The sequence below is a fragment of the Rousettus aegyptiacus genome, unplaced genomic scaffold (genome assembly GCF_014176215.1).
Source record: "Rousettus aegyptiacus isolate mRouAeg1 unplaced genomic scaffold, mRouAeg1.p scaffold_m13_p_6, whole genome shotgun sequence".
NCBI classification, from domain to species: domain Eukaryota; kingdom Metazoa; phylum Chordata; class Mammalia; order Chiroptera; family Pteropodidae; genus Rousettus; species Rousettus aegyptiacus.
In genome coordinates this window covers 40477330-40495028 of record NW_023416309.1, presented here as the reverse complement: position 1 = coordinate 40495028, position 17699 = coordinate 40477330, and the positions used below count along the sequence as shown (strand labels likewise).

Below are 17699 nucleotides of genomic sequence, written 5' to 3'. Positions count from 1 at the left end.
TGGTGTACTGTGTAAACCTACTTCCTGTTTCTGCCTACCCTTTTTCCTGCTCTTCATGCCTCACAAGCAAGTATTCCTCTCTATACCTGTTCCAAGTTAGGGACTGGCTCTTCAAGGCAGCCCTCTCCCACTCCTATCTCCAGTAAAAGAATTCCGGGTTTTCCTCACGGAAAGGTAAAAGGTAAAAGACTGATTCTTGTCTTGGCCATCCTCCCAGTTACAGCCCGAGTTAGGCAAATAGTTTGTTTTCCCATCAAATAGAATAAGGAACACAGTTTGCTTGGTTCTTTGGTCTGATGGCAAAAGATGGGGAGTAACTCAAATGATAAGATATTGGCACCCAAGGCGCAAGTGTGTGCCTGGGTTGATTTGGAATTACAAGCTCCAGAGCATGCATCTGCCAGTTGGTCCTCTGCTAGCAAGTACCATTATCCACCTAGTCAATATCTTAGATGCAATGAAGATAGCCATCTGGATAGTAAGCTGCAGGGTCGTTAAAGCTGGAAGCATATCTAGGAGAGGATGGTTTGGGTACAAGATATCTGTAGCTGAAAGCCTTCAGGCTCTCTTGCCTTAATTAGGGAAAAAAAGGTTACTACCCTGAAACCTTTGCTGGGCGATTTGGAAAGCTTTCCCTGGGTCGGGAGAATGAGACACTAGAGGGTGCAAGGAACTAGAGAAAATGTAGGTAGGAGCCACCCTGAGAGAGCCTCGGGTCATTTTAATGAACAAGAACGAGAAGATGAATTTCGGGTCCTAGCTTTTCTAATGATACTTCATCTTTGCGGTCTCGCACACAGGTGTCAGACCTGCGTGCTCCTGGGCTAGCCTAGAGGAAGCCCTGTACCTACCCAGACCTGCTCCTTTAATAGGCGGAGCCAGAACAGGCTGGAGTCCCCGGCTTTGTACGTGTCGGAGGCGGAGTTCCCAAGCGGTCCTTGCAGCATGGCCGCCGGAGCCACGGCCGCCTTGGCATTCTTGAGCCGGGAGAGCCGAACCCGGGCCGGGGGCGTCGGGGGACTGCGGGCTCCGGCTCCAGTTACTATGGACAGTTTTTTCTTCGGTATTAAGAAAGGAGGGGATGAGGGTGATCCTGGGATAGTAAGAGACTGGCTGAGCAATGCGAATGCAGATGGGTGCACTACGTGGGTGAGGGTATAGGGGGATCGCACGCAGCAACTAGAGTAGAAAGCGGAACAAGATCTCTGCCTCGTGCGGAGCGGGGCCCAGGGCTCAGCGTCCCAGGTGTTCTGGAGAAGTGGGCATGTAGATGGCGGGCAGTCTATGGCTACACGTTATGGAACTTTAGTGACAACCCACCCCACCCCACCCCCCGCCCCCAATCCGCACACTCATACTCAGGTGCATTCACACTGTTATCTCTTCCAGGTTGTGAGCTCTCTGGCCACACCCGCTCTTTCACTTTCAAGGTAGAGGAAGAGGATGATGCAGAGCACGTGTTGGCTTTGACCATGGTGAGGGGCCTTGAAGGTTGGGGGTGGTGAATAGCTGGACTTAAGCAGCCAAATGGGAATCCTCTACCTGTCCCCACCCCCCTTCACCCCCTTCTGCCCAAACCCCATCATGAGTGGCTCCCTTGGCTAGGTGATCCAGGGAATCCTGAGCTGGGCAAGTTATAGGGTAAATGTGTACACTGTGGTGTTAACCTTTGCTTGGAGAGATCCTGAGGCCCAGTGTACCCTTCCCAGCTCTGCCTCACAGAGGGGGCTAAAGATGAGTGTAATGTGGTAGAAGTTGTGGCTCGGAACCATCACCACCAGGAGATTGCAGTCCCTGTGGCCAACCTCAGGTTGTCCTGCCAACCCATGGTGAGTTCCTTGGCTCTGCCTTGGAGGGAGGTGGTGCAGTAAGGAATTGAGGACTTAAGGGCTTATCACAAGATGGAGTGGGCCAGGCCTTCACCTTTGTCTTCCTCCCAGCTCAGTTTGGATGACTTCCAGCTCCAACCACCTGTAACCTTCCGCCTGAAGTCAGGTTCTGGCCCTGTGCGGATCACTGGGCGGCACCAGATTGGTAAGAGTTCTCTCCTTTTGCCTCCTCCAGTGGACTCTCATCAGGTCTCCTCCTATTCCACACTCTTGGGCAATCCCAGCCTTAGCTCTCAGTGTAGCTCCATACAGGTCTTGCATAATTTGCCCTCTACTTTCTGTCCTACTCAAGCCTATCCTTCATGGAACCTGTCCCAGCTTCTCCAGCTCCAGTGATGGAGACTCCTTTGGCTCTTTGTCAACCAGTTTAGTATCTGAGGTACTTCCCACCTAGACCATAAGCTTTGGGAGGTCAGGGTCCCTGTAAGGCAAGCACCACAGTGCACAAATAAATGACATGTGGTATAAAGAGGATCTGACTCTAACTTCTCCCTTTACTACTTGTGTGTACACCAGTTACTGTAAGCAATGATGTTTCTGAGGAGGAAGAGAGTGAAGAAGAGGGGAGTGAGGAGGAGGAAGCTGAGTTGTGCCCCATCCTGCCTGCCAAGAAGCAGAGGGGCAGGCCCTAACCCTCCTTGGTGAGTGGGAGGTCGGGGTACCCACAGGATCTGGGAGGGCTGGAGGAGCAGGTGTGAGCCTGATACTGACCCCCCCTTTTTTTTTTTTAACTCTCCTCAGGTTAGCTACAGCCTGCCACACATGCTATGCACCACGTTGCTGTACAAGTGCCAAGAGTTTTAAACATCTTCTCCACTGAAGAGGCGGGATAGGGTGGGGGGGTCTTGGGCTGGTGCTAGGAGAGAGGGGGGTCCCATTTTCCATAGGGTCCTGGTATTCTAATCCTATACCATGCCTGGGGCTTCCCTTTTTTCTGGGAGTAGGAGGAACTCTGAACTTCTGACCCTCTCACCCCCTATGATCAGCATCTGAAGCTCAGGACTACACATTTTTAAATTCTTTTTACATTTTTGGATACGTGTTGAAATAAAGTAGCTTTTTTTGCAGCTTCTTTGTGTGGCTTTTCTGCTGGGGTGGCATTCCCCTAGGGACCACCAGGTGGCACTGTGGCAGCACTGAGGGTCACCTGGGGCCTAGGGGAGGGTGAGGAAATGTGGGATCCCGCTATCCCCAGGACCCTGGGGCCAGGCCAGGCTTAGGCCTGATCTGCCTTGCTAAAGGAGGACCTCCCAACACCAAGCCCATTCCCAGTCCCTACAGGTGGGGGAGGGCCATCCCAGGAGGTTATCAGCATCCAAACAAGGGGTCTGGGCCTCTGTCAGCACTCAGGCTGATGGGCAGGGGGCAGATAAGGGGGCTTTAGCAGCCGGAGGAATGTGCATCTCTAGCCCCTTGAGTGGTCTCAGGGTAGGGCGGAGGCCAGTCTTTGCTCCTCCTTCCAGTCTTGCAGGCTGTCTCTGAGCTGGTCCGGGCCCTTAGAAACCTGATTCCAGGGGCCAGATGGAGAGAACTGGCCATATTGGGTGACAGGGAAACCAGAATCTGGGTGGCCTGGCATATGGGGGCAGAGAGGGGCCCCTGGGATTCAGCCTCCTGGGTTAAGGGGTTCCTACCCCCAGCAGAATGCCTGGTATGGGGCGGGGGAGTCTCTGGTGCCTGGAATCAGGTGGTTTGGGGGCTTGGGCTTCAGTATGCCAGGAAGAGAAAAGGATGTACCTGGTATGAGCATGACTGTGTATGTGACCAACTCTGGGGTCAGCAGTTCAGCAGCTGTGTTGATGGGGCGGGGGTCCTCAATGCCCCACAAACAAGCAAACAAAAGGTTACCTCCTGAGACAGCCTGGGGCCAGACATGCTGAGGATGGACAGAGAACAGTGCCTAGTGGGGCAGGCCCACTCCCTCTCACACAGACTCCTGGGCAAACAAGTGAGCAAGTGGGAGGGATCCCTAGGTAACCCGAAGGGGCTGGTATTGGGGCAGGGCATGTAAACTTTGGAGAGTGTCCCCACAACACGATAAAGCACTCCCTCTTCAACACATCCCTAGAGGAGGTTCCCCCCTCCCTGTGGTGAGGAGCAAAGGTCCAGTTTTTCATCTCCCTTTTTCCTTAAGTTGAGGATAAAGGAAGATGATCCTTCTGTGTTGCAATGATTAGATTGGCAGTCCTCTTCAGGAAGACTTTCCCGAAATGCTTCCACCCGGAACCAAGGTGTAGGGGCAGCCAGGCTTGAAAGCATTCACCTTTCCACGTCAAGCGGTCTGGAAGGAGGGGGAAAAGGGTGGCTGGCGCCCTCTGGTGGGTGAGGTTGAAACGGCCTGTGGCTGTGCAGCTACCTACCCCACACGGCCTCTCTAGAGGCTCTCATCTTGCAGGAGCCCTCGTGCCCAGCGAGTGGTCTGGGCAGCCGAAGTTTAGGCGGAAGGTGAGGAAGTTACTGAGGCCGACTTCATTCGTTCATTCAGTCATCATTCACTGAAAGGGAGAGTGCTTTCCTTCCTCCTCTCGCCTATAGCCTCCAAAGTCGGCACGTGCGTGGTTGGAGGCGCGTGAGACCCACTGGGTGCACGGAATAGTCACCTCGGGGGAAACAGACTCAACTATCCTCTGTGCGTGGCCCCCGCCCCTATATCTACCCATCTCGCTGCCTCCGACAGCTCACTGTGTGCCTTGACTGTGGTCTTGGTGGTCTCCCCGGGGCCGCGCAGAGAGCGCTGATGCCCGCAGTGGGGTCCCAGTCCACATCTGCCCCTTGGCCCAGGAGTTTTCTGGCCTGACCAGTTGCCCCGGGGACAGAGCTGGGAATTGTTTTTTTCCCCTTCGGTCCCCCGTCTCTCCTCGATCCCCCTTTCTGTCCCTCTGCGCACAGTAAGAGTGCTAAAGGGTGAAGACATACGCCAGGGTCTGCAGACCGCTGAAGGACGGGCAGGCCTGTATTTGAGGGGTGAAGGGAGACGACCTCAGAGGACTCCCAAAGTGCTTAACACAGTCTCGACGATTTGCATTTGAACGGTTCGCGGAGAGTCCGCGGCGCTTTGAACGCCGGGCGCAGGAGGCAAGCTGTGGAACAAGCTGTAGTACCGGCGGCCGGTGCCGGCTGGTGTGGGCCCAAGGGTGAGGGATGCGTTTGAAAAGAAGCTGAAGATGTGTGTTTGGGTCCCCGTGAGGGCGTGTTTACAGAGAGGCTGTTTATGTTGGTGAGAAGTGTGTGTTTGTGTTTGCAGGAGGTGAGGGTGTGTGTGTGTGTGTGTGTGTGTGTGTGTGTGTGTGTGTGTGTGTTTGTAGAGTGTGGGGGCTGCCGGGAAAGGTGGCCGGGCTGTCACTCAGCGATCAGGTTGACAGGCGCTCGCTCATCAGGGCCAGGGAGCTCTGATTGCAGATTCGAGGAAACAAAATAGCAATTGTAATTACGGGGCTTTGATAAGATAAAGGAAGGAGCGAGCTGGTCGGGAGGCCGGCCAACGAGCTAGAGAGAGAGAGAGAGAATGGCCTGTGGGGGCTCCTAAGGAATATTTGCATCTGTCACTCACAGGGCTTGCCTAGGCAGTACTCTGGTCCTGATGCTGGTGGGTCCCCATCAGTCCCTCTCTAAAAACAGGACTTTTTGGGAGATAAGAATTTCACCAAACTGACAAAAATTCAGTTCAGAGAAAATTCTCCAACTGTATAGGAATTCTGGTCCTGTAGAAACCCATTGGAAAAATTAAGGTGTAGGACTGAAACCCTGGCCTCCATTCTTTTACACCCCAAGATGGCCATCTTCTCTGGGAAAGAGAGAGGATGGTGAATTAAGATTACTGAGGTTTTCAGCCCAGGGACTTCAGAACCCTCTGAGTACTCCAGAATGGGTTGGACCCTCGTCTGAGCCAGGTGCTTTGGCTTCTACCCCCACTCCAGGGAAAGACAGGTGCCCTTTGGTTGTGACTCCAGGACTATGCATACTAAGGATGGACGGGATGTCTTGACCCTTGCTTGGTCCTGCTCCCTTGCTGTTCTCATCAGAGTATTTTCAGAGGGCTGGGCCCCTGGTGGGAAGAAGGCCCTTTCCACCTTCTGCTCTCCATTTTTCCACTCATTCATTCATTCATTCATTAATGCACACAAACTTTTCAAGGGTCTACTATGTGCAGGCATGAGGTTAAGATGGTGAGAATCCTGCCTGCTTCAAGCAGTGCAGCTGGGGAAGCAGACACTCAACAGGTGACCCGTAGGCCTCTAAGAGAGACAAGCACAATAAAGGGCTAGGCTGTGGGCACTGAAGCCCACCTCACCTGTTACCCTGTCTAATAGGCCCACTTCTCAGTGGGGCTGAGAGAAGACGGTATAAGCCCAGCTTTTGGCAAATATAAATGCTCGATAAATGGTGGGGCTTATTATTATTATCTATTGGGGCAAAGGAATGATGTCAAGTCTCCCTGGGGAAGCCACACTTGGGCTGAGGTCTAAATGCTCAGCCAGTATCTCAATAACTCACTCATCAAATACTAACTACAGAACAATCCTGCCCAGCTCTGTGCCATGAACAATAGTCTCTTGAAGGGGGTAATAGGTGGGCTCAGGAAATACACTCCTCTGAGGAAGGATGGGATCTTGGGACAAGCCCTCTGATTCTGTTTTCCCATTTGTACATAGCTCATTGTTAGCATTATGGCTGAAAATGGGGAAAGGTGGGGCACTGAAAAAGGAGAGGTTGGCATAACTTGTCCTGCTGCTGGACAAGGGCCTGGCTACTGCCTCTGGCCAACCCCTGGAGCCTAGCCCCCAAGGACATGAGTAGGGGGATACTGGGGCAGGGGAGGTCTTGGATGAAGGTGGCAGCTGGACCTGGCATCGGTGGCTCCACCTGCTTCTCAGAAGTACCTATCCCAAGGCCCATCCCAGCTGCTCCCAAAGAAGCACCAAAGCTCAGGGTAGGGTTTCTAGAAGCCCCTGGGGAGAAGCAATGAGGGGCTGGGAAAGACTTAGACAAGTCCCTAACTCCTTCCGCACTGGCCCCAGCCCCAGTTGACACAAAGCATCAGTCCCTGTCTAGTACACAGTAGGTGTGTAAACACCTGTTAAATGAAGAAATAATGGAACTCTAAGAAGAAAAGGCTGGCAGCCTAAATTGACGTCTTTTCCCTAGAGTAGTTATTTTCACTCCTCCTGCCTGTTGCTTTGGGGAGCAGCAGGGACAGCGGCTCCTTGCCAGGGACCTCTGGGCTCTCTCACATAGGTTGCTTCTAAGCTTCAGGCCAGTGTGTGTGTGTCGGGGGGCGGGGGGGGGGGGCGGGGCAGGGGCTAGGGTGATGCTGAGAGTGGGAGCGGGAAGGGGAGAAGGAGACATTTCTCCATCTCAGGGCGTTTTTGGAGACTGAGCGAGACAGGAGAAATTGGCGAGGCGGGGTACTCAGCAGAAAGACGTGGAGTCAGGTCACCTTCGCACACGCACTCACTGAGGGAGAGCCGAGCGCAGCCCTTCAGTTCAGTGTCAGCGGCCACTTTCCGCCGGCAGATCAGCGTGAGCGCACAGTAGGTGGCTCAAAGACCCGCTGGATAGCCTGAGGCGTGCCCCACGGTGGAGCCCCGGCACCTTCCGACTCCAGCGCACCGGCGGTCCTGGAAGCCCCTGCAGAGGGTCTCAGGACCCCATGGAGCGGACGGCCCGAGACGCCCCTTATCCCGGCATGTCCAGACCCCAAGAGCGCGCGAGGGGACAGGCTGGGGATGGGGGAGGCGCCCACCCCGGCCGCCCCCGCCCCTCCGGCTGGTCCCCAGACCCCTCCCCTAGCCAGACCCCCAATCCCAGACCCGCCGGCCGCCCCGCCCCGGCCGCCCCGCCCCCGCCCCGGGCTGCGTCCGGGCCCCAGCTCCCAGCCCGGGGCTGCGGGCTCCGGCCGCCCGCCCCGCACTCCCCCCTCGCGCCCGGTGCGGCGCCCCCCGCCCCCACCCCTCCCCCTCCCTTCCCACCTACCCACCCACCCTGGCGGCCCGTTACCCTCCGCCTGCTCCGGCTCCTGAGCAGCCAGCGGCCACCGGCTTGGGCAGTGGCGCAGAGCGACTCCGCGCGGCGCGGCCAGCTCGACCTTCCACAGGACCCGCGGAGCCGCGTCGGCATCGCTGCTGGGCTCCCGCCCTCGAGCGGTCCTCACTCGCCGCCGCCCTTGGCTCGTGCGTCCACGGCCGCCCGCGGGCCGGCGTGATTCCGCCCGGGCTCCCCGCGCTCCCCGGGCCGCGCGCCATGGGCAGCCCCCGCTCGGCCCTGAGCTGCCTGTGAGTACCCCCGCCCCGTCCCCGCCGGCCGCGCGCCGCACCCCTCGCTCACCCCGCGCCCCTCTCTCTCCCGCCCGCTTTTGTCTCCCACAGGCTGTTGCACTTGCTGGTTCTCTGCCTCCAAGCCCAGGTAAGGCGCACTGCGCGGAGGCGGGGGCCGGGGGCCGGCGGGGGACGCGGGCAGGCTAGGTCGGGCAAGGGCAGGAGGACCGATTCTGCGGGCAGCGCCGTAGGGCTGGAAGGAACCTTAGAAATCCAATTCCGAACTACCCCGAATTGGGAGCTAAGGAACAGAGAGGTAGCACCCTACTCAAGGTCACACAGCCAGTGAGTAGGGAGGCTAGATCCCAAGGTCTCCAAGTCCATCGCTGTCTCCCACGCATCCTAGCCAGATTGGGGTGGATGAGGACCACTACCACGGGCAGCCACACCCGGCCGCCGAGGAGGGGGCTAGGCCGGGCTTTCGTTGTCAGAAGTCTGGGTGACTGCCACAGGGACCCTCTCCATGGCTCTCGGGGGAGGCTGGTGGCAGGTCTGGCCGAAAGATCAGGTGCCTAGGCCCTCTGCGCTCTCAACATTTGCTCCGTAAATTTGTCTTTATAAATGTCAGGGGCCAGGCAGAGCTGCCTCCCTACTTAAAAGCGCCCTGCTCTTCCAGGAAGGCCCGGGCGGGGGGCCTGCGCTGGGCAGGGAGCTGGCTTCCCTGTTCCGAGCTGGCCGCGAGTCCCAGGGTGTTTCCCAACAGGTGGGTCCAGATTCTTCCCCATCCCGGGGCTCGTCTATACTAGGCTGGGTCTGCCTGGTTTTCCCGGGTGTGGGGTGGTGGCCGGAGCTGGCATGGTGGGGGGACCCCTAGCTCCTGCCGGCTGCCTGGGGCAGTGGAGGGGGGAGGTGCAGGGCTATGGGGGCCACTCGGGCCCCTGGGCAGAGTAGCATTATAATGGCGTGTTGTGTATTTTTCAATTTCCTAAAGGTAACTGTTCAGTCCTCACCTAATTTTACACAGCATGTGAGGGAGCAGAGCCTGGTGACGGATCAGCTCAGCCGCCGCCTCATCCGGACCTACCAGCTCTACAGCCGCACCAGCGGGAAGCACGTGCAGGTCCTGGCCAACAAGCGCATCAACGCCATGGCAGAAGACGGGGATCCCTTCGGTAAGGCGAGCTGCACTGCGGCAGGGCAAAGGTAGCTTGTGGAACATGCCCCTTTCCCCAGGCTGTCCTGGTGTGACTGGACTCAGCAGCCCCATCTGTGCCGACCAGGGGTCTGAATGCTCCCGGCTCAGAAGGCAAGGAGTTAAGGCAAAAAAGCATTTTGAGGGTCAGCTGGAGAAGAGAGGGCTGGGGAAGGGACCTTGGGGAGTACTTGGCCCACAGGTGCCCCTTCTTGCCCAGCAGATGAATGAATCCAGGAATTTCCCTTTATACCTCCCCCTTTCATACACCTCTACCCAGCTGCAGGTGGAGGCAGAGGGTTCAGGGGGGAGGAGGCCCAGGTTTAAGGGAAGCACTTGAAAGAGGATATGTCGCCAGGGCCCACAAAAGGAGAGTGGGAAAGAGAAAGGAGAGAAGTCCCCCCAACTCTTCCAGCATGGAGGGGGTGTTGCTGTGAACCTTTAAATTCTTTTATTAGAAGGGCCAATTACACATGGGGACTAGGCTTCCAAAGGGGCCCTCCCTGCTGCATTCACTGGGAACCCAGGCGGTCTGTCAGAGCAGGGCCCTGGCTCCCGGGTGGGGTGGTGAGTATAGGGAGCTACTGCGGCGTGGAGAGGCTGGGGACTGATTGATTTCTAAAACATTCAATATTCCTATTTTGAAACGAGGCCAATTTCCAGAGTCCTGGATGTACCAAGAGAAAAGCAAGCCCTCTGGGCGGCTGGTGTTGTTTTTAGAGAGCGATTATTGTGAGTTTAAAAACCTTTAAATAATGACCAAGTTAAACAAGCATGAAAGGAGAGGGGAAGACTCTATTAAAATGTAATAAAAAGGTGAGGCATTTTAAGAGCTAAGAAGAAAAATGAAGAATGATATAAAACAGAAAAAGAAAAAGCCTTTTTTCAGATGTGGAGTTTGAAAAGAGTTGCAAGTCTGTAAATGTTAAAAAAGAGGTTCAAGATTGTTCTCTATGAATCTCTGGAGAGACCCCCGCGTCTGGCAGAGCGATTAAAACTCTTCTTACTTTCACCTTTTTTAACATTTCCTGAATACTTTCTCCTCTTCTCGAGCCAGTTTGGGGGATCGAGTATGTCTCGCTGCATTTTTTCTGCGTTGACGTTGCTGACTTCCCTTCAAAGCTGGAGAAGGAGACATAATTTTCCTGGGATAAATCTGTCACTGGGTGGAAGAATAGGTTTGAAAATGTTAAGCTTTCCAAAAGCCCAGTCGGGAAAGCTGCTGTTAACTGTGGCCCCAGCTCCCCAGATCCATCCAGAAAAAAGAGTGTGGGCTCTTGGTAGTGGGGGTGGGGGCGGCCTGCCTGGTGGCCCAGCTCCCCCGCTGGGCTGGCAGGGCCAGCCTACTGTCCCTTTGTCCCTCCGAACTGGTTGCTAGCTGCCCTTCTCAGCTTCCAAGGAAAGGGAACGAATACCTGGCTCCTTCTGAGTTTGCTCCATTGGAGCAAATGGTCCAGATCTTTGGGTTTGGGGAAGGGAAGAAGAGGCTAAGCTGGCCATGGAGGATCTCATCTTTAGACATCAGAGGTCTGATGCTCACGTCTCCCCTTACGGTATAGGCTTCTCAGGCTCCTTGGGCCCTGCCTGCCCAACAGGCATAGGAGCTGGAAGGCCCAAGAGCAGAAGCTTAGGGTGTGCACCCAGGAAGGGAAGAGTCTAGGAGAGAACAGCAGAGAGGTGCCAGCTGCTTCCTTATAGGTCCCAAGAAGGAATAGAGGGGCCTACTCCATCACTATCTGCCCTATTTGTCCAGAATCCCCTGAGTGGGATCCTCTCTTGCCCTTCTCATGTAATGTCCTTCCTGGCCCTTAAAAGCAGCTGCTCCTTGCTCTGGAAGGCAGACCAGGAGAGGGATGATCAGACTGGCTTGGTCCAAGAGGAGGTGGGTGGGTGGGAGGAGAGGTGACAGCTGCATTTCCCGAGCTGACTTGGAGCCAGCCTGGGGACTTGGCCACTGGGTCCCAGCTCTTTTCTTATGTGAAGGGGTGGGGGAGGGGGGGCGGAGGGAGGCAGTCACAGGCTGGGCATTTTGAGGGTTGTCTTGCTGACCTTGGTGCCTATCCTCCCCATTAGTTTCAGGGACAGAGAAGGTGCCTCCTTGTCAGTGCAGGCTGAGAGGTGGCTCTGGGAGTCTCAGAACTGCTTTCTCAAGGAGGGAAGAGGCTGGGCTCTGCAGTAGGGAGGGTAGGAGACCCAGCTCCTTCTGTCCTATCCCAAAGGGCTAAGTCAGCCCTCACTCCCTTCTTGGGGACAGCCTCAAAGGGAGGACTTTTGCAGAGAGTGGACAGGGACAAGTTTCTGTGGCGAGTTGGTTGTATGAGGGGAGGAGGGAGGGGGAAGAAGGCACAGAATTCATGTCCCTGTCTCCTAGCTTTTCAGACTGCAAGGCAAGCACACCAAGTTTGTCCCCCTCCTCACCCACGGAAAGGGTTTGGTCACTGGGGTGATAAGCCCAGTAAGTGATGGAGGTTGAAAGAAGAAAGACCATTGAGTTGTTAATATCTGGACTCTGGGACTGGGGATATCAGTGACTGAGAAGGATGGGGAAGAGGCAGAACCCAGCTGGTGTCAGTTTTGGGAAGGCAGCCGGCTAGGGACTGTGTTAGGGAGAGCTATCCCATCCCTGTTACCTTCTCAGCAGAGTAAAGGTGGGGTAGAGGGGATGGCCAAGGCTGTGAGTTAGAACCTGAGGTACCAGAAATAGGAGAGAATGCTTTTACATTTGGCCTCAGGACTAGAGGTCGCCACTGCACCCAGATGTTTGTAATGATCTGTGAGGCATGTACACATAATATTTTGAGTTGGAAGGATCCTTAGAGATCTTTCCATTGGCAAGAGAACTCTAGTCATGAAGCCTCAACATAAAAGTCATTATAGTCTGGTTTTAAAAGAGGGTCTTTACAATTTGATGGCCCCAAGACTCCTCTGCAGAACCGGTTAGTACACTATGATTTCATCCATTCCCCTCTGTAAACCCAGATGAGGCGCCTGAGTCCCAGAAAATGGACTTGACCTTTCCCAGGGTTGCATAGCTGGGCTGGGGCTGAAGCCCATGTCTTATGTACCTGGCCCTTGGAGTAGTTGATGCTGAGATGTGACAAGTCTGTGGGCCAGCTGGGATGAGGACATGGAACAGTGGGGGTCAGGGAGCTTCCAGTAACTTCCCCACTCTGTTCCCGACAGCAAAGCTCATTGTGGAGACAGATACCTTTGGGAGCCGGGTTCGAGTCCGAGGAGCTGAGACGGGCCTCTACATCTGCATGAACAAGAAGGGGAAGTTGATTGCCAAGGTGAGGCCCCAGAAGGAATGAGGAGCCCCTGCAGCCTGGGGAGCAGGCTAGGCTGGTTGAGCTCCTCTAGGATCTCAGTAAGGTAGGCAGAGAGACACGGGGACACCTTGGGGTTATCTAATGATTTGAAGGGGGAGGTGAGAGAGAAGGAAAATGCTTGAGAGATGAAAAGCTATAAAGGCAAAGGAGGAAGAAGGCAGGCTAAGGAAGGGGCTAGGGGGGAGTTGGTAAATTCCATATATCTTTTTAACAAATCGCCAAATTGCTTTGCTATTATGTCCAATTACATGGTACCAGCATTTGGAATGTTCAGTAAGCCGCAGGCTCAGCCTCTCGGCCCAGCTCTGAAATGGCCCCATTAGTCACGGCTCCTCTCCAGCCTCAAGCTCCCTGCTTGCTGGCTTCTGGGGCTCAGCTTCTCCTCGAAGGCCTCCCCTCCCCCATAGGGTGGCAGCCCTGGGGCCCCACAGCCGCAATCCTGAGGGGCTGATGGAGGCAGGTGGGGAAACGGGTACTAGCAGCTCTGGACAGACTGGTGGGCAGGAGGCCAGGGCAGGCAGGGTCCGGGCCCCTTCTCTGCCCCTCTGTGTTGGGGCCCAGCCCCTCTGTAGACGGCCATGTGTCACTGCTGCCCGGGAGGACAGGAAGTTGCCGGGTGGGCTGCGGGCTGTGAGGGATTAGAGAGCGGGTGCCCGGGCAGGGGGTGGGGCTGCAGCTCCTGCCTACCCTGCCATCTGCTGGGGTGCCCACCTGCTGTCTGGGGCCGCCTGCCCTCTGCCTCTGTTGCGGCTGTGCTCCGGACAGAGCCCAGTAACGCCGTGTCTGCACCCCACCCCCACCCCCATCTGCAGAGCAACGGCAAAGGCAAGGATTGTGTTTTCACGGAGATCGTCCTGGAGAACAACTACACGGCCCTGCAGAACGCCAAGTACGAGGGCTGGTACATGGCCTTCACCCGCAAGGGCCGGCCCCGCAAGGGCTCCAAGACGCGGCAGCACCAGCGCGAGGTCCACTTCATGAAGCGGCTGCCGCGCGGCCACCACACCACCGAGCAGAGCCTGCGCTTCGAGTTTCTCAACTACCCGCCCTTCACGCGCAGCTTGCGCGGCAGCCAGAGGACTTGGGCCCCGGAGCCCCGATAGGCTAGGCGCCTGCCCGGCCCTTTCCGCAGCTCCCAGCGCGTAGATTTCCATCTCCAGGGAGCACAAACCGAAACTCAAGCAAGATGAGGTCTGCGCTACTGAAGGCTGGGGAGGAGCTGGCGGAACCCCGGGTTTTAGTTGTTGATAATTGTTTGCTGTTGGGTTTTTTTTTTTTTTTTTAAACAAAAGAGAGGCTCTATTTTTGTAATCCACTTGGCTATGGTGTCTTCTTAACTGTTAGGAAGGCCAGTTAGTGGCCAAGACTGGGACTGGGGCAGAGGCGGGGTGGGGGTTGTTCCCTGGGAGTGGGGGGCTTTTTTCCGATCTTGGAGAGGTGCTCTGAACACCAGCACCTGCAGGACAAGCTAGCCAGGCAGCCAGGGACTCCAGGTGGGGATAGGGAGGAAAGAGTCAGGACTTAGGTCAGGTGTTTTAAAGGGGGGTGTCAGTGGGGGGGGGTGTTGAGTATTAGTTGCTATTAAATGACCTAAGTATTTACTTAACTTGCATATTACATGTGTGTGTTTAAGAGTGAGTCCTGCTACTGCCAGGCCCGTCCCCTGTCCTGCCCCAGCTGACTGGGGGTGGCTGGGAGACGAAGCAAATCAGGCACAGCTCTGACTGTAGCCTCCCTTCAGTTTAAGGAGTCATACCTGTCAGCCATCCCCATCATTGTTGCTGGAGGGATTTTCCTGGGAGGACAGAAGCGGAGAAAGGAACAAGAAGAGGCTCTTAACTGGTCTCGGGAGCTCGCAGACATGGACTTCTGAGCTTTTAACATGAGTTATTGCTAACACTTCCCCAGGCCACCTCTGGACCAGAAAAGTGCCTCTCTGTGTGTGCCTAGGTCTGTGTGGGAAACAGATGGGAGATGCCAGAGCTGGTCCTTTCTATCTGGCTCTAGAAAATGAAAGAAAAGAGCAGCTGCCAGGGTCTAAGGTAGGGGTATGTCAAAGAGGGGACCTCCAAGGCTGGTGTTGACAATTGGGACATGGAACAAGTGCTAACTTTGGGAGATCTGGTTAGAGAGCTGTGAGTAGAAGGTGCTGGGCTCAGGTGCTGCACAAGAGTCCAGGGACTGTGGTCCAGGGGGAGGCTGCTGCCTTTGGAGAGATGGGGCCTAGAGGGAGAGGAACTGGGCATGGGTTGGGAAGGCAAGGTCACAGGCCAAGAGTCGAACTCAGGCTGGTAGAGCAGGTCGTGCTGTGGGCAAGAGGACTGGCCCATGGTGTGTGGAGGGGTGTGTGTTTGGATGTGGATGGTGACACTGGCATCACACCACAGCATGGTATGGTATGCTGGAGAGCCCAAGCCCAAAAGAGCAGATCTTCTGAGGGCAGAGCTGGCCCAGGCTTCATAACCAAGACCTCCCATTCTGGTTGTGTCTGTTGCCTTCTTTGAGGGTGTCCCTGGACTGTTCCCACAGCCCAGTTCTTGGGCCAATCCAGAACCTTCTTTTCTCTGGGACTCAGTTTTTTGAAGTGCCTCCTTTGAGAGGGGGGCAGACTATGGCTTCCTAACCATTTGAGCCTCTCAGAGTTGCAGCTACAAGTCTCAGGCTCAGGTCATCCAGGTGGATCCGGAATTCTAGGGCTTAGTGGGAAGCTTTAGAATAGAGAGATTAGGGATAGCCTGGGGTCTGTCTATGCCACCTCTTCTGGCCTGCTATGGGGGTGAGGGGCTTTGGATAGAGTACGTTTCTCTTGGTTCATGGACACTGGGGATGTGGGGAGGGGTCTCTAGACATCTCTCTTCCAGCTCCCCCAGCTCTTAGTGCCTCCTCCTCTGCTCCATCCTCTCCCCTCCCCCTTTAATTAATTCTGGGTGAGCAGCCTGGCTTTATTGTGCAAGGAGCTGGGGTCTCACTGTGGGAAAAGTCACACCTTCTGAGCAGCTTCTGATGCCATGCAAATGAAGAGACCGTCCAGGAAACGCTTTCATCTGCAGGGCCGCCTGTCCAGCCCCCAGCCCAGTAATTACCCGTGTTTCATTTGTTTGAGAGCAATTCCTGGGGGAAGCCACAGGATAGAAGGGAGTCTGGAGTAGGGTGGAATGTCAGACTCTCTGCCTGTGATCCTGGCCACAAAGTGGGGCCATGTTGGGCCAGTGCTGGTCACTAGCTTAGCCCAAAGCTACCTCTGAAGCCCCCAGTCTAGCGATGACTGAGTACTCCAGAGTGGTGGGGTGGAACTGTGCCATGGTTGTGATGAGGGAGAAGAGGTGAGCCATCCAGAGAGTTGGACCCATCTAACAGAGAAGGAGGAGACAACTGATCGGGGTAGGGAGGGGTGTAGAGATAGATAGGATAGTAGGTATCTGGTCTATGAAGCTGCCTGAGGCTTTGAGAAGGGGTTGACTCCCAGCAGGACCCCAGGCCAGGGACCTATGGGGGCAGAGCCCAGAGTAGTGGGGCTAGGCTGGGCTCCGAGCACCCACCACCTTGTTTATCTTTGAGTTGCTGCCTCCACAGAGCCCTTGCTAATGGGGTTTTACAGCCCACTCAAGCTGCAACTGGCCAAGAATCAATCATTACCGGCACTTAGTGGTTTGATAGTTAACAGCCTGAACTGAAGCCAAACTGGTTGTTAACTGTGATAACAACTGATTTCAAGGGGTTATTGCCGGCCCAATATGCTCAGACCATTTATTTCGGGAAAACAAGCAGGGAGCTGTTGCAAGGCCCAGAAAAGGGAGGAGGGCTGGGATTTCCTCAGCCAAAAGGCCTGCTATTCTGTCTTGGAGTGAGTTCTGGCTGTGAGGGCCTTAGGGGCTGGCTGAGGTCTGCAAGAAGGCTTGACCTCCCAGAACTCATTGAAGACCAGTGTGCGGGCCCAAGTGATCCACACGGAAGGCCCTCTCCACTCCCGCCTTCTCAGTTCTTACCTCTTCCTCATTCCCCACTTCCCCTTTTTCTTTTCTTCTAGCAGCACTTCCCACGAGGCCCTCAAGGGACCGATTCTCTATGAGGAGGATCCCGGGCCTACTGGCCAGGTCTATTTGTCCCCACTCAGCATTTGGAGCTGGACCCTTCACCCATTCTTCCCTCACCAGGGCTCCAAATTCAAGCCAGAACCTTGCCTCTCATTTCAAAGCCAGCAATGATTCCACTCAAGCCTTGACTAGAAAGGAGGAGTGAGAGTTCTCTCACTCTACCAGGTCCTGTCCAACCCTGTCTTCTACTCTCAGCCAAATGGCAGCAGGAGGGCTATGACCAAGCATCATTCTAGAATTCTGCTACAGCAAAGGAGTTCTCTATTATCTACAGATAGACAATGTGAGGCTCAGAAGTCACATAGCTAGTGCCAAAGCTAGCATAGAAATTAAGTTTTAATTCTCAGACCCAGACTGCCTCTTGAGGATTGCAGGTCTTTTCCTAATTCCATTAATTCATTTACTATTTATCAAGTGCCTACCAGGTGCCAGAATCTGTTCTGGGTAGAGGGGACAAAGCAGGAAATAAGAGACAAAGCGCTGTCATTACAGAGCTCATGTGGGAGGTGGATGGATACAGAACAAACTGTATAAAATAGCAGACGCTAACAACCACTGTAGAGAAAAATTCAGAAAAGGGAATGAGTATGAAAAGTGGAGTAGAGTAGTAATAATTTTAAATAGGCTGATCAAAGGAGGCCTCACTGAAAACTTAATGCTGGAGCACACAGCTGACTGAGGTAAGGCAGTCAGATATCTGGGGGAGGGGCCATCAGGTAGAAGGAACAGCCAAGTGCAGAACCTTACTGCATTAGGAGAAGAGGAAGAAGGCTAGTGTGGCTGGAGCCAAGTGAAGGGAGGTTTGAGCGTGCGCGCGCGCGCGCGCGTGCGTGCGTGCGTGTGTGTGTGTGTGTGTGTGTGTAGTGGAGGGGGTGGGGGGTACAGAGAATAATGGAAACTGCGGTGAGGCTAGAGAGATAGAAGGGGTGGGATGTAGTGGG

At 55.1% G+C, this 17699-nt stretch overlaps 2 protein-coding genes across 6 annotated transcripts; both read left to right on the top strand.

The window, feature by feature from the left end:
- Positions 1–115: 115 nt before the first annotated feature.
- NPM3 (nucleophosmin/nucleoplasmin 3) lies at positions 116–2952 on the top strand. Its single transcript, XM_016120034.2, has 6 exons — positions 116–1063; positions 1390–1475; positions 1710–1829; positions 1941–2034; positions 2406–2530; positions 2631–2952. The coding sequence occupies exons 1-5, from the start codon at positions 946–948 to the stop codon at positions 2519–2521; spliced, it is 534 nt and encodes a 177-aa protein (XP_015975520.1). The 5' UTR covers positions 116–945; the 3' UTR covers positions 2522–2530; positions 2631–2952.
- Positions 2953–3076: 124 nt separating this feature from the next.
- On the top strand, positions 3077–13979 carry FGF8 (fibroblast growth factor 8). 5 transcript variants are annotated; one of them, XM_016120029.2, is made up of 6 exons: positions 7918–8161; positions 8255–8291; positions 8820–8906; positions 9135–9315; positions 12519–12625; positions 13477–13979. In XM_016120029.2, the coding sequence occupies exons 1-6, from the start codon at positions 8130–8132 to the stop codon at positions 13765–13767; spliced, it is 735 nt and encodes a 244-aa protein (XP_015975515.1). In that variant the 5' UTR covers positions 7918–8129; the 3' UTR covers positions 13768–13979. The 5 variants fall into 5 exon arrangements, with proteins under 5 accessions (XP_015975519.1, XP_015975515.1, XP_015975516.1 ...); XM_016120030.2 differs by having other exon boundaries at positions 9168–9315; positions 13477–13957; XM_016120033.2 differs by lacking the exons at positions 7918–8161; positions 8820–8906 and adding an exon at positions 3077–3979 and having other exon boundaries at positions 9168–9315.
- Positions 13980–17699: the final 3720 nt, after the last annotated feature.

Bases quoted from the DNA above. Each gene is read 5' to 3' on its own strand.
- NPM3 (XM_016120034.2), top strand. From the start codon at position 946: ATGGCCGCCGGAGCCACGGCCGCCTTGGCATTCTTGAGCCGGGAGAGC. The intron at 1,064-1,389 runs GTATTAAGAAAG...TATCTCTTCCAG, and splicing joins TATGGACAGTTTTTTCTTCG to GTTGTGAGCTCTCTGGCCAC. The intron at 1,476-1,709 runs GTGAGGGGCCTT...TACCCTTCCCAG, and splicing joins ACGTGTTGGCTTTGACCATG to CTCTGCCTCACAGAGGGGGC.
- FGF8 (XM_016120029.2), top strand. From the start codon at position 8,130: ATGGGCAGCCCCCGCTCGGCCCTGAGCTGCCT. The intron at 8,292-8,819 runs GTAAGGCGCACT...CTGCTCTTCCAG, and splicing joins TTCTCTGCCTCCAAGCCCAG to GAAGGCCCGGGCGGGGGGCC. The intron at 12,626-13,476 runs GTGAGGCCCCAG...CCCCATCTGCAG, and splicing joins AGGGGAAGTTGATTGCCAAG to AGCAACGGCAAAGGCAAGGA.